At 42.0% G+C, this 23874-nt stretch overlaps 1 protein-coding gene across 5 annotated transcripts in view; it reads right to left on the bottom strand.

Annotated features, from left to right (window-relative positions):
• Positions 1 to 23874, bottom strand: part of SIMC1 (SUMO interacting motifs containing 1) — a 91883-nt gene that overhangs the window by 23236 nt on the left and 44773 nt on the right. For 4 of the 5 annotated variants that reach the window (XR_003119800.1, XM_025387441.1, XM_025387439.1 and 1 more), the window contains 3 exons: positions 20612 to 20844; positions 19762 to 19831; positions 7531 to 7685 (listed from right to left, as the gene is read on the bottom strand). Coding sequence is in view for 4 of the 5 variants with exons in the window: in XM_025387441.1 (XP_025243226.1) it covers positions 7531 to 7685; positions 19762 to 19831; positions 20612 to 20844 (458 nt within the window). In the remaining variant the exon portion in view is untranslated. Of the gene's footprint in view, positions 1 to 7530; positions 7686 to 7886; positions 8809 to 19761; positions 19832 to 20611; positions 20845 to 23874 lie in introns of those variants that run through there. The other variant, XM_025387442.1, reaches the window with a different exon arrangement.

Raw genomic sequence — 23874 nt, 5'->3', positions numbered from 1 at the left:
AGAGGTAAACTGAAATAAGTAGGAGGTGGCCGGGCATGGTGGCTCACTCTTGTAATCCCAGCACTTTGGGAAGCTGAGGTGGGCAGATTGCTTGAGTCCAAGAGTTTGAGACCAGCCTGGGAAACATGGTGAAAACCTGTTTCTACTAAAAATACAAAAAATTAGCAAGGCGTGGTGGTGCATGCCAGTAGTCCCAGCTACCCAAGAGGCTGAGGTGGGAGGATCACCTGACCCCATGGAGGTCAAAGCTGCAGTGAGCTGTGATCAGGCTGCCACACTCCAGCCTTGGGCAACCAGAGTGAGACTCCACCTCAAAAAAAAAAAAAAAAAAAAAAGGATGGCTTGAAAGCTGTTTAAGAAATTTTTAGACCTCTAGATCTTCCCCAGTCCTGCAGACTACAAGTTAACTTTGTGGAGAGGTAAACCAGATGGTCTCTGGACTGGGATACCAGGCATGGCTTGGAAGCAGGCACTGAAGCAAATGGGGCACTAAATGAACATATGCATGCTGAATGCAGAGACCCTTGCCATCTTCTCACACATGTCTTCCAACACCTTGGCATCCTGTCTTCATCCTTCATGTAAGAGGTTGGATGTCTTCTCTGTAAAACTGAACCAGCCCAAGAGGAAAGACCTTGACTCAAGAAATTTTCTTAGAAATGAGAAATCAGGGCCGGGCGCGGTGGCTCATGCCTGTAATCCCACCACTTTGGGAGGCCGAGGCAGGCGGATCACGAGGTCAGGAGATGGAGACCATCCTGGCAAACACGGTGAAACCCTGTCTCTATTAAAAATACAAAAAATTAGCTGGGCATGGTGGCGGGCGCCTGTAGTCCCAGCTACTTGGGAGGCTGAGGCAGGAGAATGGCGTGAACCCGGGAGGCAGAGCTTGCAGTGAGTCGAGATCGCGCCACCGCACTCTAGCCTGGGCAACAGAGCAAGACCCTGTCTCAAAAAAGAAAAAAGAAATGAGAAATCAGTTCCACCTACAGGGAAGTGCAGAAATGACAAGTCCTCTCATGTCTTCACAGCTTCCATTATCTTTTGAGTCTCGCACCTTTAAATATGGATAGACTATAGACTACCAACATTTACCAGACATCTATGGAAAGAGACTGAAACACCTCTTCTTCCTCCCAAAAAAGCAACTCAGAGAAAACAGATATTATGCTGTAATCCCAGCACTTTGGGAGGCCGAAACGGGCGGATCACGAGGTCAGGAGATCGAGACCATCCTGGCTAACACGGTGAAACCCCATCTCTACTAAAAAATACAAAAAACTAGCCGGGCGCGGTGGCGGGCGCCTGTAGTCCCAGCTACTCAGGAGGCTGAGGCAGGAGAATGGCGTGAACCCGGGAGGCGGAGCTTGCAGTGAGCTGAGATCCGGCCACTGCACTCCAGCCTGGGCGGCAGAGCGAGACTCCGTCTCAAAAAAAAAAAAAAAAAAAAAAAAAAAACAGATATTATGTAGAAGAGAAACAGAGAATAAACAAAAATGAAAATTCTGATTAGCAAAATCAAAGATATGAGATGATACGGATCCAGGAAAGAAGAAAGTAAGAATACAGTTTATATTATTAATTTTTTGCAGAGTCAGGGTCTTGCTATGTTGCCCAGGTTGGTCTTGAACTCCTAGCCTCAAGTGATCTTTCCACTTTGGTCCCTGAAAGTGCTAGGATTACAGGCCTGAGCCACTGTGCCTGGCCTATTATTATTATTTTTTAGAGATGAGGGCTTGCTCTGTTGTCCAGGCTGGAGTGCAGTGGCACCATCATAGCTCACTGAACTCCTGAGCTCAAGGGATCCTCCTGCCTCAACCTCTCCAGTAGCTGGGACTACAGGCACATGCCACCATGCCTAGCTTATTGATTAATTTTAATAAGGAAGACAGAGAGAAAAAATGAAAGAGCTCTGGGAAATTAGAAAGATAATAACAAAAGTGAAAAATCCTGTTTATTAGAAATGAAGGACATTTTTCCAGACTGAAATGGCCCACTGAATGCCCAGCACAATGGATGGGTATAAACCTAGGACAGGCACATTTGGCAAAAAGAGAACTTTACAAACTTCCAGAGAGAAAAACCAGGGCACATACAAAGACTCAGACTCAGTAATCAAAATAGCTTATGTCTTCTTTTTTTCCCCCCCGCCGACAGGGTCTTGCTCTGTCACCCAGGCTGGAGTACAGTGGCACAATCTCGGCTCAGTGCAACCTCTGCCTCCAAGGCTCAAGCGATCCTCCTATCTCAGCCTTCCGAGTAGCTGGGACCACAGGTGTGTGCCACTACCCCCAGCTAATTTTTTGTAGTTTTGGTAGAGATGGGGGTTTGCCATGTTGCCCAGGCTGGTCTTGAACACCTGAGCTCAAAGTGATCCACCCACCTCGGCCTCCCAAAGTGCTGGGATTACAGGCATGAACCACCACACCCGGCTACTTATGATTTCTTAACAGCAATTCTGGAAGCAGAAGACAATGGAAGATTTCCTTTGATGTTCTGTAGAAAAGTTATTTCTAAGCAAATCATATATCCTTAGCCTAATTATCAATCAATGCATGAGAAGATAAAGACATTTGCAGACAAACAAGATCTCAAAAACTTTACTTCCGATACACCTTTCTTAGAAAGCTACTAGGAATGGATTCCTTAAATGAAGGTATGAGCCATGAAAGAGAAAGACAGGACAAACAAGTCATCCAACCTTGAAAAGCATTAAAGGGGACTCTCAAATTTACAATGAAGACTGGGAAAGAGGATGAGTGATCCAGATTGAAGGAGATCAAAACATTCTACCTCAGATTTTTGAGAAGAAACTAATAGGACAACCTGGTGTGAATAAATATCTTGAGGGGATATTGAGACCAACTGAGGCAGGAAAATAGGGTCTGGAGGCAGGGAACCTACGGCCAATTCATGTTGAATTCCTAGAACTAAATCAAAAGAAAAACCCCAATTTTCCATGCCCAAGTACCAAAAGGACCAGAGGCTTCTCCCTTTGCAACCCTGGCCCCTCCCACAACTAATCAAACTGATGGCAGGCCACTACTTCATTTACATAGGGTGTACATCAAGTACAATGGGAAACCTCTAGAGGGTATTTAAACCCTAGAAAACTCTGTAACCAGGCTCTTGAGTTGCTTGCTTGGGCCTGCTCCCACCCTGTGGAGTGTGCTTTCGTTTTCAACAAATCTCTGCTTTTGTTGTTTCATTTTTCCTTGCTTTGTTTATACATTTTGTCCAATTCTCTGTTGAAGACGCCAAGAACCTTGACACCCTTGGGAGGGTGTCAACTAGGAGAGAATTTGGGGTTGAATTCTGATATGTACAAGGAAAGCAAGAAACTTAAAAATAGGATAATTATTAACCTTAGGGAAAACAAAAAGATATGAATAAAAGGAAAAGCAATCACGGTTTAGTACTTAGTAAAATTCTGACTAGCATACATAGTTATAGTAATAGAAACATTGAACACTGATATAAAAATTATAATTATATTAATGATATAGGGGCTGGGAAATATGTGTGTGATGGGGAATGTGGGGAGGAAAAAGAGCGAACTCCTTATCTTTCATGTGAGAAGTCAACAGATAATGGCTAACGATGAAAAATCAAGAAGCGGCACTGAAAGCATGTTATTTTGCCATATGGAGGTAAACATTAAAAATACCAATTAAAGAGAAACAAAAATGCAGGTAAGGGGACCTGGAGACAAGTGTATTTCTGAAGTCTTGTAGAAACTAGCCTACTGTTTGTATGTATAGTTCAAAATGAAAGAAAGAAAAGAAAATCCCTTAAGAGGGGGTCTTACGGAGACTGATCATCTCTCTCTCTCTCTCTTTTTTTTTTGAGACGGAGTCTCGCTCTGTCACCCACGCTGGAGTGCAGTGGCGTGATCTTGGCTCACTGCAAGCTCCACCTCCTGGGTTCACGCCATTCTCCTGCCTCAGCCTCCCGAGTAGCTGGGACTACAGGCGCCTGCCACCACGTCTGGCTAATTTTTTGTATTTTTAGTAGAGACAGGGTTTCACCGTGGTCTCGATCTCCTGACCTTGTGATCTGCCCGCTTCGGCCTCCCAAAGTGCTGGGATTACAGGTGTGAGCCACCGCGCCCGGCCTCTCTCTCTTTTTAAAAATACGTCTCTGAGGTATAATTTACATACAATAAATTGCCAAAGTTTTGTTTGATGAATTTAGATAAATACATGCATACATCCTTGTAATCACCAACTCAGTCTAATATCCATTTCTTAATGAATCAAAGATAGTTCATTTTCCTGCCAACTGAAACAAATGATTGTTTTCATTGAGTAAGCACAAAACAGAGGACCTGGCCTAGATTTACAGGTCACAAACACCCCTCAAGAATGCTTATCTTTGTTGTTGTTGTTGTTTTGTTTTTGAGACAGAGCCTTGCTCTGTTGCCCAGGCTGGATTGCAGAGGTGCAATCCTGGCTCACTGCAACCTCTGCCTCCCAGGTTCAAATGATTCTCATGCCTCAGTCTCCCGAGTAGCTGGGATTACAGAAGTGCACCATCATGCCTGGCTATTTTTCTACTTTCACTAGAGGTGGGGTTTTGAGGCCAGGCTGGTCTCAAACTCCTAGCCTCATGTGATCTGTCCCCCTTGGCCTCCCAAAGTGCTGGAATTACAGACCTTAGCCACCATGCCCGCCCCAAAATGCCTTTATTTATGAGACAAGAGTTTTCCTCTGTTGCCCACGCTGGAGTATAATGGCACGATCTCGGCTCACTGCAGCCTCCACCTCCTGGGTTCAAGCAATTCTCCTGCCCTCAGCCTCTCAAGTAGCTGGGATTACAGGTGCCTGGCACTATGCCTAGCAAAAAAAAATTTTTTTAAATGTATTTTTTAGTAGAGATGGGGTTTCACCATGTTGGCTAGGCTGGTGTCGAACTCCTGACCTCAAGTGATCCGCCCACTTTGGCCTCCCAAAGTGCTGGGATTACAGGTGTGAGCCACTGTGCCCAGCCTTAAATGCCTATCTTTAAACCCAAGAGTCATACCTTGTACAGTGAGAGGCTCACACCACAAGAGGTGAAAATGAAAGCAACCGAGAGAACAGTGCCTTGTGTATCCCACTCACTCTAATGCCTAGGCAGCAAAGCATAATGGTAGATGGAATTGTTCTCATTATATAAATTATTTTTCACTTTTTAAAATTTATTTTTTATTTGCTTTTGAGACAGAGTCTCACTCTTGTTGCCCAGGCTGGAGTGCAGTGGTGTGATCTCGGCTTACTGCAACCTCTGCCTCCCAGGTTCAAGCGATTCTCCTGTCTCAGTCTCCCAAGTAGCTTGGATTACAGGCGCATGCCACCACGCATGGCTAATTTTTGTATTTTTAGTAGAGACGGGGTTTCACCACGTTGGCCAGGCTAGTCTTAGACTCCTGGGCTCAGGTGATCTGCCCGCCTCGGCCTCCCAAAGTGTTGGGATTACAGGCGTGAGCCACTGCGCCTGACCAATTTTCCACTTTAAAATTCAACTGTGCTGTCTTGTGCTCTTTGCTGATCCTCTGCTTACTGATTTTGCACCCCTAAAATGATTAAGATTTAGATAAAATACCACATATAGGGAAATAAATATGGGCATGCAAACTAAGGGGGTAGGAAAGCTGACCAATGCCCAAAACATAATGAAACGTCCTCCTTTTTATTAGAGGATTTATCATACTCAATACCCCATGTTGACCTGTGAATACTACTTTCAACAAATATGTAAGAACATATGAGAACGTAAGTATGAGTGGAAGAGTTTCAACGCTGCTCTGAACAAAGAGATGCCGGTACACCCTTCTAGTAAGAGCCATTTCCAAAAAAGCAAGGGATGTTCAGATGCTCAACATATGATGGGGTTACATCTGGATAAACCCATCTGATATAGCTTTGATATTTGTCCCCTCCAAATCTCATGTTGATGTGATCCCCAGTGTTGGAGATGGGGCCTAGTGGAAGATGTTTGGGTCATGGAGGCAGATCCTTCATAAATGTCTTGGTACTGTCCTCATAGTAACGAGTGAGTTCTCACTCTATTAGTTCACTTGAGAGCCGGCTGTTTGAAAGAGGTTGGCACTATACCCTTGCCCCCGGTCTTCCTTCCTTCCTTGCCAGGTGATACTCCAGCTCTCCTTCACCTTCTGTCATGAGTGGAAGCTTCCTGAAGCCCTCACCAGAAGCAGATGCTGGAGCCATGCTTCTTGTACACCTTGTAGAATTGTAAGCCAAACAAACCTCTTTTCTTTATAAATTACCCAGCCTCAGGCATTCCTTTATGGCAACACAAAGGCACTAAGACATCATTGTAAGTTGAAAACATTTTAAGTTGAAAACGCATTTAATGCACCCAATGTACCGAACATCGTAGCTTAGCCTAGCCTACCTTAAATGTGCTCAGAACACTGACAGCTTACAGTTGGGCAAAATCATGCAACACAAAGCCTATTTTATAACAAAGTGTTGAACAGTTTATGGAATTTATTGAATACTATACTGAAAATGAAAAACAGAATGTTTGTTGGGTACTTGAGGAATAGTTTCTACTGAATGGTTCTCACTTCAGTACCAATGTAAAGTCAAAAAATCCTAAGTCAAACCATCATGAGTCAGGGCTGTCTGTAGTTCCAAAAGAAAAATTCCAGCCCACGATCCCCTGCCCTAAAGATCATACGTTCCCCCTTGGTATAAGCATATAGTAGTTCCATGCTTCCAGAAACTCTCACTCTGATTCTGCAAAAAAAGAGCACATGCTTACGATCTATTGTACCTTGTCAACCACATGACCTATTGTTACAGATATTACTTTTCAGAAACTAGTAGTGACAAATGAGATTTATATTGAGGTTCATCGGGGGATAGGAATCAATGCAGGTTAATAGAAACTGAAAAGTTTTATATAAGGTTCTCCCCTAGATCTCATAATGTTGTTTGGACAATATTGAAATAGACCAAAGGAAGTCTGTTGGTCTTGAGAGAAAAATCACTCAAGCTATGTGGTGCCTGCCGCATTGTTGGTTTCTTTTATGATTATCAGGAGGGGGTTATTTTATGATTAGCTATAGTTTTATTTTTAAAAAATAATTAATTAATTATTTTTGAGATGGAATCTTGCTCTGTCACCCAGGCTGGAGTGCAGTGGCGCAATCTCGGCTCACTGCAACCTCTGCCTCCTGGGTTCAAATGATTCTCCCATCTCAGCCTCCCAAGTAGCTGGAATTACAGGAATGCATCACCACACCCTGCTACTTTGTGTAGTTTTAGTAGAGACGTGGTTGTGCCATGTTGGCCAGGCTGGTTTCGAACTCCTGACCTCAAGTGATCCGCCCACCTCAGCCTCCCAAAGTACTGGGATTACAGGTGTGAACCACTGCACCCGGTCTATCTGTAGTTTTAACAATTAGCCCTACTACACTACCTACTGACTAGAAAACCTCACCTGGCTGATATTCTGGCTTTAGCAGCTGCCCACCTATAATTCCTTACCTCTTCCCATCTCAGGGCTCAGGTGGCTGCTCACCTGACATTGTGGGGCTGCTTGTCACAGGACAGCACCATGTTTGCAATGGACTGCTGCAGGTGCTGCCGTTGTCTCCTCAGGGTCTGCTGGAAGTCATCTTCTAGGGTCTGAACGACGTAACGCAGGAAAAGGACTCGCCCAGGCAGAGTCTGTCCCTGTGGGAAAAAGAATGAGAAGTCAGTCTTTGCAGTCTCCTGGATGACAGTCAACATTGGGCTCTCATAAACACTAAGCCCAAGAGAAGGCCATGCATCAACAAGTATGCCTGTGCTTAAAAGAGAGGCTCCCAGGAGAGGGTAGGTAGTCTGGGTCATTATGAGAGAGGACAAATAGGGTGACTGCTGAAAGAATCATACCTTATAAGATTTCAGAAACCATTTTTTAAGTATTATTACTTGTTCAAAGGATCTAGTCATCTGCAAATAATTATAATTTTCTAACACCTAAGTTGCAATCAAATATCTACTGGAATCTCTAGGATTGTAGATCATTTGATTTAAGAGACCGCCATGGGAAGTTAATCTCTCCCTGTCACTGAACCTATCAACCTCAGGATATACCCGAAACTATGGATGGCAAAACAGAGAAAGAGAAACTGGTTCTTTAATGACTCTTGTGCTGCTAGATCAAACTGCCATGATGTCCACTCTGCTAATGAACTTTCAGTCATGGGACCTGATTGAGCCAAGTCTGTTGGCTTGGCTCAACCTGACTGCTGGGCCAAGTCTGAGTTGGGTATTCTGTTACAGGTGAAATGATCCTAACTGACAAACAGTTGAAGAGCATGGGCTTTGGAGGCACACAGCATTCAGTTTTTGTTGCTGTTTTAGATCTAGCTCTGTCCTTAATTTAAGCCCTCTAGAACTTAGCGTCCTCGTAGTTTATATGGGGATAATTCTAACCTTACCAAAGACAGTGTAAGTACTTGTCACATAGTAGGCAGGCATGCACAATTTGTTGGTTTCCCTTTACTACGAGACAAGTGCTGGGAGCTTAGGCTTCAAACTTTAAAGAACGAGAGGTACCAAACTATTTCGGGACTATGTGGAAACCTCCCAACTCCAGGGAATAGGTATATTTTCTCAAAACATAAACTAATGGACCAGGATATGATTCAGTCAGTAGGAAACTAAGTGACCATTCTAAATACATATCATTTCTTTCTTTTTTGGGAGGAGGTGACAATATCTTTGTCTTCCACATGTGTTTATTTTTCTCTAATCCTTGATAACTGATGCAAATGCTTTTTTAAAAAATCAAGTACCTGTGCTAGATTTTTCTTTTTTTTTGTTTTGGAGTCTCGGTCTGTCACCCAGGCTGGAGTGCAGTGGCACAATCTCGGCTCACTACAACCTCCGCCTCCCAGGTTCAAGCAATTCTCTAGCCTCAGCCTCCCGAGTAGCTGGGATTATAGGTGCCTGCCACCAAGCCCGGCTAATTTTTGTATTTTTAGTAGAGACAGGGTTTCACCATAATGGTCAGGCTGGTGTTGAACTCGTGGCCTCAGGTGATCCACCCACGTTGGTCTCCCAAAGTGTTGGGATTACAGGCGTCAGCCACTGCGCCCAGCCTTGTGCTAGATTTTTGATAAAAAGTCTTCTACTGACACCACTCTCCACCACTACTTGTCTTCTCCAGTATCCTAGAATAATTTTTAACTCATTCTTCTAGAAGTCACCATAAACATCTCTAAAGAAATAGACTTTTATTGGCTGGGCGCGGTGGCTCACACCTGTAATCCCTGCACTTTGGGAGGCCGAGGCGGGCGGATCACGAGGTCAGGAGATCGAGACCATCCTGGCTAACAAGGTGAAACCCCGTCTCTACTAAAATACAAAAAAAAAATTAGCCGGGCGCGGTGGCGGGCGCCTGTAGTCCCAGCTACTCGGGAGGCTGAGGCAGGAGAATGGCGCGAACCCGGGAGGCGGAGCTTGCAGTGAGCCGAGATGGTGCCACTGCACTCCAGCCTGGGGGACAGAGTGAAGACTCCGCCTCAAAAAAAAAAAAAAAAAAAGAAATAGACTTTTATTATGATTTCTTGATTTATCAACTGTAGACATTATCTATTGATTTCTGCTATGCTAGGTAAGAATTTACTTAGGCCAATCCCCCACCTCTTCTCTTCCTAAAATAAGTGTATTTCTATCACCTACAGATAGTTATCTCTTGACTCCCCATTTTGGAAGATAAGAATGTTACACCAGCCCTACTATTTTCAGAGGTCCTGTCGCTTTTCATCTTCCAACCTTTATCTTCTATACTTTCCATTTTACATCATCAAGGCTAATAAAATTGTCTCCTATGCTTTGTATATATTCTAAATGTTATAACTCCATGGTGTTTACAGTGTCAGGATTATGTTAAAAGTATTTACTAAATACATTTACTAAATACTTTTAGTAAATCCACATAGTAAACTAAGAAAATCATTCCTTTCTTGTGAAGCTTTTTGTTTTTCTACAGTTTTGCTTTTTTCTCCCCTCCTTTAACTACCTGTAATTATAATATACCTCTTTCAACTCCTCAAGAATAGTGCTGAATCTTGATAATACCTTTTTTTCCCCAAAATAATTCTCTCTCTCTCTCTCTCTTTTTTTAAATAATGTGGGCTGGGCATAGTCATTCATGCCTGTGACCTCAGAACTCTGGGAGGCTGAGGTGGGAGGATCATTTGAGGCCAGGAAACAACACCAGCCCAGGAAACATAGTGAGACCCCATCTCTACAAAAATAAAAATAAAAAAATAAGCCATGCCTGTAGTCCGAGCTACTTAGGAGGCTGAGGCAGGAGGATCACTTGAGTTCGGGAGGTCATGGGTGCAGTGAGCTATGATCATGCCACTGCACTCCAGCCGGGGTGACAGAGCAAGATACCTTGTCTCAAAAATAAATAAATAAAACAACTTTAGTAGCATACCATAAAATTCAGCCATTTTAAAAGTACAATTCAATGATTTGTAGTAAACCTACTGAGTTGTGCAAACATTACCATAATCTATTTTTAGAACATTTCCATTACCCCAAAAGATCCCTCATGGGCACTTACAGTTCCCTTTCCAATCATCAGGCCAAGGCAACCACTCATCTACTTTCTGTCTCTTTAGATCTGCCTTTTCTAAACATTTCTTAGAAATAGAATCATATAATATGTAATGTTTTATGTGTGGTTTCTTTCACTCAGCTTAATTTTTTTAAGGTTTGCCTGTATTATTAGTATGCATCAATAGCTCATTGCTTTTTATTACTGAATAGTATTTCATTCTGTTTATCCATTCACCAGCTCATGGACATTTGGGTTATTTCCACATTTTGGCTATTATGCATAACACTGCCTTGAACATTTGAATATAAGTCTTTCGCTGACAGACATTTTCGTTTTTGTTGGGTCTATATCTAGAATTGAAATAGATAGGGTGAATAAATTTATGTTCAACTTTTAAAGAACTGTCAAACCATTTTCCAAAGTGCCTGTACTATTTATTTCTCATCAGCAATGTATGAGACTTACTGTTCTCCACATTCTTGGCAATGTTTGTTATTATCTGTTTTTTCTTTAACAAAACTTTAAAAATTGTGATAAAGGCCAGGCACGGTGGCTCACACCTGTAATCCCAGCACTTTGGGAGGTCAAGGCAGGTGGCTCACCAGGTCAGGAGATCACAACCGTCCTGCTAACACGGTGAAACTCAATCTCTACTAAAAATACAAAAAATTAGCCAGACATGGTGACGGGTGCCTGTAGTCCCAGCTACTCGGGAGGCTGAGGCAGGAGAATGGCGTGAACCTGGGAGGTGGAGCTTGCAGGGAGGCGGAGCTTGCAGTGAGCCAAGATTGCGACACTGCACTCCAGCCTGGGCGACAGAGTGAGACTCCGTCTCAAAGAAAAACAAAATTGTTATAAAAACCGTATTATCATTAAATTTACTATCTTAAACATTTTTAAGTGTACAGTTCAGTAGTGTTAAGTATATTCACAGTCCTGTAAAAGATCCCCAGAACTTTCCATCTTGCAAAACTGAAACTCTATATCCATTGAACAACTTCCCATTTCACACTCCCCCATACTGTTTTCCACAGCAGTTGCACCACTTTACAATCCCACCAAGAGTGCACAAAGGTTCTAATTTCTCCAAATCCTTGCCCACTCTTATTTTTTGTTTCTTAAAAAATAGCGGCCATTCTAATGGGTATGAGGTGACATTGCATTGTGGTTTTGATTTGTATACCTCTAATGACTAGTTATATTGAGTATCTTTTCACAAGTTTGTTGGCCATTTCTATATCATCTTAGGAGAAATGTCTATGTAAGTCCTCTGCCCATTTTGAAATTGGGTTATTCATTTGTTGTCGAGTTGCTGTCGTTTTTTATATATTCTGGATATTAACTCTCATCAGATAAATGATTAATACATATTTTCTCTCATCCCATAGGCTGCCTTTTCACTCTATTTTTGTATTTTCTATTTTTATTGCTTACTCTGTTGACGCATAGAAGTTCTGAAGTTTGATGTAGTACTATTTGTCTATTTTTGGTTTTGCTGCCTGTGTTTTTGGTATCATATTCAAGAAATCAATTGCCAAATCCAACGTCATGAAGCTTTGCCCCATGCTTTCTTCAATGAATTTTATAGATTTGGGTCTTATATTCAGGTCTTTAATGCATTTTAAGTTAATTTTTATATGTTCAGAGTCCAATTTCATTCTTTTACAAGTGGATATCCACTTTTTCCTATGACATTCAGAGACTGTCTTTTCACCACTGAGTAGTCTTGGCACCCTTAATGAAGGTCACTTGACCATGTACCAAAGGTTTATTTCTGGGCTCTCTATCCCATATATCTATCTTTTTTCTTGTACCACACTGCTTTGATTACTGTAGCTTTATGTTTTACAGTGAAGAAGTGTGAGAACTCCAACTTTGTTCTTTTCATTTCAAGATTGTTTTGACTGGCCAGGCATGGTGGCTCACGCCTGTAATCCCAGCACCTCGGGAGGCCGAGGTGGGCAGATCCCCTGAGGTTGGGAGTTCAAGACCAGTCTGACCAACATGGAGAAACCCGTCTCTGTTAAAAATACAAAATTAGCCAGGCATGGTGGCACATGCCTGCAATCCCAGCTACTCCGGAGACTGAGGCAGGAGAATCGCTTAAACCCGGGAGGCGGAGGTTGCAGTGAGCTGAGATAGCGCCATCGCACTGTAGCCTGGGCAATAAGAGCTAAACTCTGTTTCAAAAAAAAAAAAAAAAAAAAAAGATTGCTTTGGCTGTTGGGTGTCCTTTGCAAGATACCAACTTTTTTTTTTAAAAAAAAAGACAACTCTGTCACCCACACTGGAATGCAAAGGCAAGATCTCAGCTCACTGCAACCTCTGCCTCCCGAGTTCAAGCAATTCTCTGGCCTCAGCCTCCTGAGTAGCTGAGATTACAGGTGCCCAACATCATGCTCGGCTAAAGACACCAACTTCTGAAAGACTAAAAGTTCGTGTCCCTTGGGATTCAACATGAATTTTAGGATGGAATTTTCTATTTCTACACATACACACACAAAAAAATGCTGTTGGGATTTTGATGGGAATTGTGTTGAACCTGTAGATCACTTTGGGTAGTACTGACATCTTAACCATATTAAGTCTTTCACTCCATGAATACAGGAAGCCTTACCATTTATTGGTGTCTAATTTCTTTCAACTTTTTGTAGTTCTCAGTGTACAAATCTTTAACCTCCTTGGTTAGGTTTATGGCTAAGTATTTTATTCTTTTTGATGATACTGTAAATGAAATTGTGTTATTTCCTTTTCAGATTTTTCATTGTTGGTTTAACAAAAATGCAACTGAGTTTTGTGAGCTGGTTTTATATGCTACTGTTTTGCTGAATTCACTTATTATTTCATTTACTAGTTTTTTTTTTGGTGAAATTTTAGGATATTCTACACATAAGATCATGTCACCTGTGAACAGAGATATTTTACTTCTCCCTTTCTAATTTGGATGCCTTTTATTTCTTTCCCTTGACTAACTGCTCTGTCTAGGACTTGAAGTACTATGTTGAATAGAAGTGGCAAGAGTAGGCATGTCTGATTTTAGAGGAAAATCTTTCAGTCTTTCACCATTCAGTATGATGCCAACTGTGGGCTTTTCACAAATGGCCTTTATTATGTTGAGGTAGTTTTCTTCTATTCCTAGTTTGAGCGTCTTTATCGAGAAAGGGTGTTGAATTTTGTCAAATGTGTTTTCTGCATTAATTGAGGTGATCGTGTGTTTTTTCTCCTTCATTCTGTAATATGGTGTATCACATTTATTTTCATATGTTAAACCATCCAGGAATAAATCCCATATGTTCATGGTGTACAGTTGGCTCTCTGTATCTGTGGGTTCTGCATCCATGGATTCACCCAATTAAGATTTGAAAATATTTGAAAAAAATTTACATCTATACTGAATATGTACAAATGTTTTTTCTTGTCATCATTCCTTAAACAATGCAGTATAACAACTATTTACATGTAATTTACATTGTATTAGGTATCATAAGTAATCTACAGATGATTTGAAGTATATAAGAGGATGTGTATAGGTTATACAGGATTTAAACATCTGCAAATTTTGGTATCCAAGGGAGGTTCTGGAACCAGTCCCCCCATGTAGTCAACCAAGGGATGACTGCATATCCTTTTAATGTGCTGTTGAATTTTAGTTTGTTAGTATTTTGTTGAGGGTTTCTTCATCAACATTTATCAGGTACATTGGTTGCCAGTTTTATTGTAGTTTTTTCCTTTTCCTTTTTTTTTTTTTTTTCTGAGACAGAGTCTTACTCTATCGCCCAGGGTGGAGTGCAGTGGCACCATCTCAGCTCACTGCAACCCCTGCCTCCCGGGTTCAGGCGATTCTCCTGCCTCAGCCTCCCCAGTAGTTGGGATTTCAGGTGCATGCCACCATACTCGGTTAATTTTTGTTATCTTTAGCAGAGATGGGGTTTCACCACGTTGGCCATACTGGTCTTGAACTCCTGGCCTCAAGCAATCCGAACACCTTGGCCTCCCAAAGTGCTGGGATTGCAGGCATGAGTCACTGCGCCCAGCTGCTTGTAGTTTTTTTGATCTGGCTTTGATATCAGGGTGTATCATGCTACTAATAAAGACATACCCTAGACTGGGTAATTTATAAAGGCAAGAGGTTCAGTTGACCTATAGTTCCACATGGCTGGGAAGGCCTCACAATTATGGCAGAACGCGAATGAGGAGCAAAGTTACATCTTATATGGCAGTAGGCGAGAGAGTTTGTGTAGGGGAACTCCCCTTTATAAAACCATTAGATCTCATGAGATTTATTCACCATTATGAGAACAGAACAGGAAAACCCGCCCCCATGATTCAATTACCCCGCACCGGGTCCCTTCCATGACACGTGGGAATTATGGGATCTACAATTCAAGATGACATTTGGGTGGGGACCCAGCCAAACCATATCACAGGGTAATGCTGGCCTTATAGAATAAGCTGAAATAAAATCCTCCTTCCGTTTTTTTGAAAACTCTGAGGAGGACTCGTGTTAATTTTTATTTAAATGTTTGGCCAAATTTACTAGTGAAGCCACCTTGTTGCAGGCTTTTTTGCTGAAAGGTTTTTGATTACTGACTCCTTACTCGTTATTGTTCTGTTCAGATTTTTTATTTTTTCATGAGCCAATCTTGGTAGGTTTCCAGGAATTACTCCATTTATTCTAGGTTATCCAGTTTATTGGGAGTATAATTGTTGGCAGTATTCTCTTATAATCCTTTTTATTTCTGTGGCACTGGTTGTAATGCCCCCTCTTTCATTTCAGATTTTAGTAATTTTTTAAAATTCTATCACTGAGCTATCAATACTGATTTTAGTAATTTGAATCTTCTCTCTTTTTTAATCTAGTTAAGAGTTTGTCAGTTTTGATCTTTTCAAAAACCCAACTCTGTCGCTGGGTGCAGTGGCTCATGCCTGTAATCCTAGTACTCTGTGAGGCAAAGGTGGGAGGATCACTTGAGGCCAAGAGTTCAAGACCAGCCTAGGCAACTTAGCTAGATTCCCACCTCTACAAAAAATAATAAAAAAATTAGCTGAGTATGGTGATGCACGCTTGTTGTCCCAGCTACTTGAGAGGCTGAGGCTGGAGGATGGCTTGAGCCCAGGAGTTCAAGGTTTCAGTAAGCTATAATTGTGCTACTGAGCTCCAGCCTGAGTGACAGAGTGAGACCCTGCCTCAAAACAAATGAAATGTTTAAAAACCTCATATCTTAGTGTTGTTCATTTTTTTCCCTATTCTCCATTTATCTCTGCTCTAATCTTTACTATTACCTCCCTCTGCTAACTTTGGGTTCAGTTTCTTCTTTTCCTACTTTAGATATAGTCAGGTTGTTGGTTTGAGATCTTCTTTTTTAATGTAAGCATTTATTTACATCTGTAACTTCTTAGTGCTGCTTTGCTGCATCCATGTTTTTGTATGTCGTATTTCCATTTTAATTTGTCTCAAGGTATTTTAAAATTTCCCACGAGATTTTTTTTTTCTCTGAACCACTGTTGTGTGTTGTTTAGTTGTCATATATTTGTGTGTTTTCCAGATTTCATTCTGCTGTTGACTTCTAGTTTCATCCCACTGTGATTGGAAGATACTTGGTATAATGTCAATGTTTTTATATTTTGTTTAAGTCTTGTTTTGTGGCCCAACCTGTGGTCTATCTGGAGAAAATCCCATGTACACTTGAGAAGAATGTGTGTTCTGCTGTTTTTGGGTGGAATGTTTTGTATATGTCTATGCTGAAATGGCTTATAGTATTGTTCAAGTCCTCTGTTTTCTTATTGATTTTCTGTCTGGTTATTTTATCCATTATCGAAAGTGGGGTATTGAATCTCCTACTATTATTGTGTTGTCTATTTCTTCTTTCAATTCTGTCAGTGTTTGCTTTATAGATTTAGGAGGTCTGATGTTCAGTGCATATATATTTGTAATTTTTATACCTCCTTGGCGAACTGACCCTTTTATTATATAATGTCCTTCTTTGCCACTTGTAACAGTTTTTGACTTAAAGTCTTTTTGTCATCTATTAGTATAGCTACCCTTGCTCTCTTTGGGTTACCATTTGTGAGGAATATCTTTTCTCATCCTTTCATTTTCAGCAAGTCTTTCTTTCTTTTGTTTTTTAGAGACAGGGTCTTGCTCTGTCACCCAACTGGAGTGTAGTGGCACTATGATAACCTACTGCAGCCTAGAACTCCTGGGCTCATGGGATCCTCCCACCTCAACCTCCACAGTAGCTGGGACAATAGGTGTGTGCTACCATGCCTACTAATTAAAAACAATCTTTTTTAGAGACAGAGTCTTTCTATGTTGTCTAGGCTGGTCTTGAACTCCTGACTTCAAGCAATCCTTCTACGTTGGTCTCCCAAAGTACTGGAATTACAGGCATGAGCCATTGCACCTGGCGACAAGAGTTTGGTATTTGAAAACATAAAGTGAGACTCTTGTAGATGGCATATAGTTGGACCCTGGTTTTTAGTCCATTCAGTTAATCTCTGTCTTTTAATTGGGGACTTTAATCTATTTGCATTTAAAATAATTACTGATAGGGAAGAACTTACTATTGCCATATTAATTATTTCCTATATGTCTTGTAGCCTTTTCAGGCCTCCTTTCCTTTGTTACTGCCTTCCTTCATTTTTCATTGATTTTTTTTGTAGTGACATGCTTTGATTTCTTTCTCATTTCCTTTTGGGTATATTCTATAGATATCTTACTTGAAGTTACCATTGAGATTACATAACGTATCTTAAAGTTGTAACAATCTAGTTTAACAACTTCAGTTGCATACAAAAACCTCTACTTCTTTACTACTCCACCCCAATTTATGTTATCAATGTCTTAAGTTAGATATTTATATACTGTATACCCATAACTTATTTTATTTTTTGAGACAGAGTCTTGCTCTGTTGCCTAGGCTAGAGTGCAGTGGCATGATTTTGGCTCACTGCAACCTCCACCTTCTGGGTTCAAGCAATTTTTGTGCCTGAGTAGCTGAGACTGCAGGCATGCACCACCACACCCAGCTAATGTTTGTATTTTTAGTACAGACAGGGTTTCACCATGTTGGCTGAGCTGGCCTAGAACTCCTGACCTCAGGTGATACTCCCACCTCAGTCTCCCACTCCAGGAAAGGCACGGTGGCTCATGCCTGTAATCCCAGCACTTTGGGAGGCCGAGGTGGGCGGCCAGGCAGCCCCCATACAAGTCAGTACATTGTATGCATGGTCCACTCTTTTGTTTCTGGCCCAAGGGAAGAGCCAAGGTATGGGAGGTTTTCTCCTGGTTGAACTATGCTTTGCCAGGCAGGGAGAGGCACATGGGCATGTAAAATGCCACAAACTTTCCTAGCACTTTTGATAGACTATGCTCTGGGTTAGGCATTGGCCTGGGCACTGAAGCTTCTTAATTCGGCTCTAGAGTTCTCACAGTGATATTCTGGCCTGTATATGGTTGTTAATTCAGTGTCTCCATGGGGTAACAAGGGCCTGGAGCTTCCTAGTCTACCATCTTGCTGATGTCTCCCAGACTGTTCCTATTTAAAGTCCTCCGTTATTTCACTCCAATCTGGACTAATTGCTTCCTAGGTGCGCTCTTCATCGTAATTTTGGGACTTCTCTTCAATATTCTCCTGGATTAAATCTGATGTTCCCTGGATCCCATGCCTTCCCGCTTTTTTTGATTAATTCCTCATGCCTTTGATACACTACCTCAGTAACCTCCTAAGAAACAGGGTGTGGGGATATATTCTCAAATTCCTGCATAGCTGGAAATGTCTTAATTCTATCCTCACACTTAACTGATAGTTTGGCTATGTACAGAATTCTAAGTTGAAAGTAATTTGTTGTAGCTAATTGCTTTAGGTGAGCAGACAAAAAGTTGGCTATTAAACTCGGGGATCCTCAAAGGTCAGAATGTGGAAGACCTTTTTCCTGTAGCACCAACTCTGCACTAGCTGTCTTTGTTTATTACAGACGGTTCCTTCAACTTCTATTTTTTTTTTTTTTTTTTTGAGACGGAGTTTCATTCTTGCTGCCCAGGCTGGAGTGCAATGGCATTATCTTGGCTCACTGCAACCTCCACCTCTCGGGTTCAAGCGATTCCCCTGCCTCAGCCTCCTGAGTAGCTGGGATTACAAACATGTGCCACCACACCCAGTTCATGTTGTATTTTTAGTAGAGATGGGGTTTCTCCATGTTGGGCACGCTGGTCTCAAACTCCCGACCTCACGTGATCTGCCCGCCTTGGCCTCCCAAAGTGCTGGGATTACAGGCATGAGCCACTGTGCCCAGCCTCATTAAACTTTTTTAGACAATAAATTCTCTCACTTTTTGCCTGACGGTGGGTAACCTGGCTACTGATCCTCCTGTCCTCAGTAATGAAGAGGTTGGCTGTTCCATCCACCAACTTTCAAAATAAATATCCAATTACAGCCCACATCTGACTCCTGCCCTCTATTAGATACTGTGTTTCTAAGTCCAAGACCTCTCTGGTGCTCTAAAGGGAAGATTCGTCCTTCCTTGGCTGTAGCCTCTCTACATGTATGTGGCTTTCTCTGCCCAGCTTCATCAGTCATTACTCTTACATTCTCTGTAGGTCTCCCTAATCTTCATTCAAATCCACTATCCTTCCCCCTTTTTTATAGCCATGAATTTATAACTTTCTCTATTCATTTACTGTTATTTTTAATGGGATCTCAAGGAGAGGGATAAGTAAACATACTAAATCTTGAATTGGAAGACAGCACATACCATTTCAATAGGAATTTTTTGGCAGGGGTGGGAGTATCAGGAGGGAATAATGGTGTAGACTTTATTACCAGATTTACTGTCACTTTTCTTTTCAGACAGGGTCTTGCTCTGTCACCCAGGCTGGAATAGTGTTGTGATCATGGATCACTGGCCTTGACCTCCTAGGCTCAAGCAATCCTCTTGCCTCAGGCTTCCGTGTAGCTGGGACCACAGGCATGCGTCACTATGCCTGGTTAATTTTTTATTTTTATTTTTGTAGAGACAGGGTCTCACTTTGTTGCCCAGGCTGGCCTTGAACTCCTGGGCTCAAACTGTCCTCCTGCCTCGGCCTCTGAAAATGTTGGGATTATAGGTATGAGCCATGGCACCTGGTATCACTTTTCTTTACAGTTAAAACTTCCCCTACAGAAGATATAACCTCGTAATTGTTGTTACCTCTTCCTCCATGACGTAGGTGAGCAGTTTCCAGTCCCACTCCACTGTCTTGGCATTGGCTGGATGTAGCCTGAAAGTCAAGTGAAATCAATTAGAATTATGGAGAATTTAGAGGGAGAAGGGATGGGATCTGGAAGGTGATAGAAGGAAGAAGCCTCTTCTTATCCTCCACGCTCTTGCTCACCCTGTGGTATTATACCATGTCAATCTGAGAGTAGTGGAACTTCATTGTTTTTTGCTACCCAGTATCCACTCCCCTTTTGGAAAGCTTTAGTACTATAATTTTGTCTTAAGAAACCAACTCTTCACTACTCTTAACCAACTAGTTTTACCTACCAGAACGCCAAAATGAAGTATATGACTTTTTTAGCCAATCATGCTGTTCTACCCCTCAATTCACAGTGATTGGCTCAAAGATATAGTCATGTCTCTCATTAGGCCAATTAAATCCTGCAAGACTCAATTTCGGAACTCTTGGGTGACTGTAAAGGAAACAGACACTCTCTCCCACTGGAAGTGTCATAAAAGCCTGAGGGTGAGAGGGCTACCACACGCAGCCCCAAAACAGAACCAAAGTAGAGCTGCAAAATGAATCCTGGTAACCATTTTTGTATACTGAATCAAGTCACATCTTACTCCTAGGTTTCTAGTAACAAGAGGCATTACATTCTCTTTTACCAGTAGTTAAGGTCTGCTTGGACTGGGTTTCTTATCATTTGCAATTTAAATAACACTAATATACTAAGTCACCCACTGTGTAACAGGTTAAAAAAGCCTGTCAAGAGAAAGCTATGCCCTGAGTCCAAGATCCCTAGAAGATTCACCAACAGCCAGAGGTTACGGTTCATACTGTTGAATTTTCATGAGAAGCATGTAGGCCTCCTTTAGGACATCCACAGTCTCAGAGCCACTGAGCAAGATTTTCTGGATGATGTGAGCCACAATTTCTCTTGGTGGGTAATGCTGGGGTGACACAAAGTCCATCAAAAACTGCACAGTCCCCAGGGGAAAATTCTCTTCAATGGTATTTGCTACCATTCTTAGTCTTCGATGAGGGATGGGTTCTAATTTTTGACCCTTGTTCTGTAGAGATTAAAAAGAAGGAAATTAGGAGGGATTTCTGTAGAATACAAAAATAAGAAGTTCTAGAATAGGTTGAAGACAGCAACGTTTTCCAGGCATTTGAAATATTTCATAATGAGAGAAAAAAAAAAGAGGCTGGGTGTAGTAGCTCACGCCTGTAATCCCAGCACTTTGGGAGGCCAAGGCAGGCGAACTGCTTGAGGTCAGGAGTTCGAGAGCAGCCTGACCGACATGGTGAAACCCCGTCTCTACTAAAAATATAAAAATTAACCAGACGTGGTGGCATGTGTCTGTAGTCCCAGCTACTTGAAGGCTGAGACATGAGAATTGCTTGAACCTGGAAGGTGGAGGCTGCAGTGAACCGAGATGTCGCCACTGTACTCCAGCCTAGGTGTCAGAGCGAGACTCCATCTCAAAACAAACAGACAAACAAGAGCTTTAGCTAAAAAACTTTTAATGACATGGGAAAAAGCTTATATAAAGTTAAAAAATCAGAATTAAATATTATACATATAACTTGATTTCATCTATGTTAAAATATAGCATAGACAGAAAAATACAAATGGGTCAAGAGGTAGCCTAGGTTGATTTTGGGGTGAGGGCAACTAGAGACTTAGGGATAGCTGTGATACTATATCAGATACTGAAATAGATAAGAAAGAAGTTTTAAATTCATTTTGTTGTTAGGAGAAGAATTCCATTTCTTTTTTTGTGAGAAGAGTAACTATTAAGTTGCTTCTTCCCCCAAAAAATATGTATATAAAGACTGTGACAGAATATGTGAAAAGTTATTTTCTATTATGTGGGTGGTAGAATTAGAGGTGATTTTTTCTGTATGTGCTCTTCCATATTTTTCAACTTGTCCATAATACACACTTATTACTTTTATAATTAAAATTAAACAATTTTAAAGTCTGATTGATATGAGGATTTAATAACAATAAATTTTGAACTTTTTTTTTTAATTTATTTTTTTTTGAGACAGAGTCTCGCTCTGTCGCCCAGGCTGGAGTGCAGTGGCGCGACCTCGGCTCACTGCAAGCTCCGCCTCCCGGGTTCCCGCCATTCTCCTGCCTCAGTCTCCCGAGTAGCTGGGACTACAGGCGCCTCCACCTCGCCCGGCTAGTTTTTTGCTTTTTTTTTTTTTTTTTTTGAGATGGAGTCTCGCTCTGTCACCCAGGCTGGGTGCAGTGGCCGGATCTCAGCTCACTGCAAGCTCTGCCTCCCGGGTTTATGCCATTCTCCTGCCTCAGCCTCCCGAGTAGCTGGGACTACAGGCGCCCGCCACCTCGCCCGGCTAGTTTTTTGTATTTTTTAGTAGAGACGGGGTTTCACCGTGTCAGCCAGGATGGTCTCGATCTCCTGACCTTGTGATCCGCCCTTCTTGGCCTCCCAAAGTGCTGGGATTACAGGCTTGAGCCACCGCGCCCGGCCTAAACTTTTAATTTTTTTTTTTGAGATAGTCTTGCTCTGTCTGTCACCCAGGCTGGAGTACAGTGGCATGATCATGGCTCACTGCAACCTCTGCCTCCCAGGATCAAGCCGTTCTCCCACCTCAGCCTCCTGAGTAGCTGGGACTATAGGCGTATGCCACCACGCTCGGCTAATTTTCTTTGTATTTTTAGTAGAGACAGTTTTGCCATGTTGCGCAGGCTGGTCTTGAACTTGTGAGCTCAAGCAATCAAGCCTGTCTTGGCTTCCCAAAGTGCTGGGATTACAGGTGTGAGCCATCGTGTCCGGCCTTAAACAATTATTTTATTTATCTATCTATCTATCTATCTATCTATCTATCTATCTATCTATCTATNTTATTTTATTTATCTATCTATCTATCTATCTATCTATCTATCTATCTATCTATCTATCTATCTGAGATGGAATCTCACTCTGTCGCCCAGGCTGGAACGCAGTGGCGCGATCTGGGCTCACTGCAAGTTCCGCCTCCCGGATTCACACCATTCTCCTGCCTCAGCCTCCAGAGTAGCTAGGACACAGGTGTGTACCACCATGTTCAGCTAATTTTTCAATTTTTTATAGAGGGGGTTTCACCATGTTGTCCAGGCTGGTCTCAAACTCCTGGGCTCAAGCAATCCACCTACCATGGCCTCCCAAGATGCTTGGGTTACAGGCATGAGCCACCATACCCAGCACTGAAGACTTAATTGATCCACAACCAGTTCTTACAATAATCTTAGGAAATACATACTATTATTATTCCTATTTTATAAATAAAGAAACTGAGATTTGGAGGGTAAGCATTTGTCATACAACAAATGGCAGAAGCTGGTTTCAAACACAGGTGGCATAAACTTCAGAGCCATCCTCTCAACCCCTACTCCCCATAAACAACAAAAATAGTAAGTGTATATATTAAAAATCCCAATTATTAAAATAAGTAAAATGCCTATGTATAAAAAGGCAACTGGGAAGGAAATACATCAAATTATTCACAATAATAAATGCTGTCTGGGCCGGGCGCAGTGGCTCACGTCTGTAATCCCAGAACTTTCGGAGGCCGAGGTGGCTGGATCACTTGAGGTCAGGAGCTCAAGACCAGCCTGGCCAACATGGTGAAACCCTGTCTCTACTAAGAGTACAGAAAATTAGCCGGCAGTGGTGGCGGGTGCCTGTAATCCCAGCTACGTGGGAGGCTGTGGCAGGAGAATAATCGCTTGAACCTGGGAGGCGGAGGTTGTAGTAAGCTGAGATTGTACCACTGTACTCCAGCCTGGGTGACACGGTGAGACTCCATCTCAAAAAAAAAAAAGAATGATCAGGCAGAGGCATTCAGAAGGAGAAGACATAAAACATATTAAAAGATGTAATAATTTTAAAAAAGAGAAAAAACATCATTCCCCAAGGTCAAATCAGTATGAATCCTTGGCTCCTGCCTACCTGGATCACTGCTTGAATGAGGAGAGCATACCTTTTGACAACGAACTATTTCAAGCTGGTTTTCTTAATATGGGGATGGGATGTACATAACTAAAAAACACTTCATACTGTGGAACTTAGCCACAGTTATTTTCC

Source organism: Theropithecus gelada, chromosome 6 (genome assembly GCF_003255815.1).
Source record: "Theropithecus gelada isolate Dixy chromosome 6, Tgel_1.0, whole genome shotgun sequence".
Classification (NCBI taxonomy): domain Eukaryota; kingdom Metazoa; phylum Chordata; class Mammalia; order Primates; family Cercopithecidae; genus Theropithecus; species Theropithecus gelada.
This window is presented reverse-complemented; position numbering and strand designations above follow the sequence as displayed.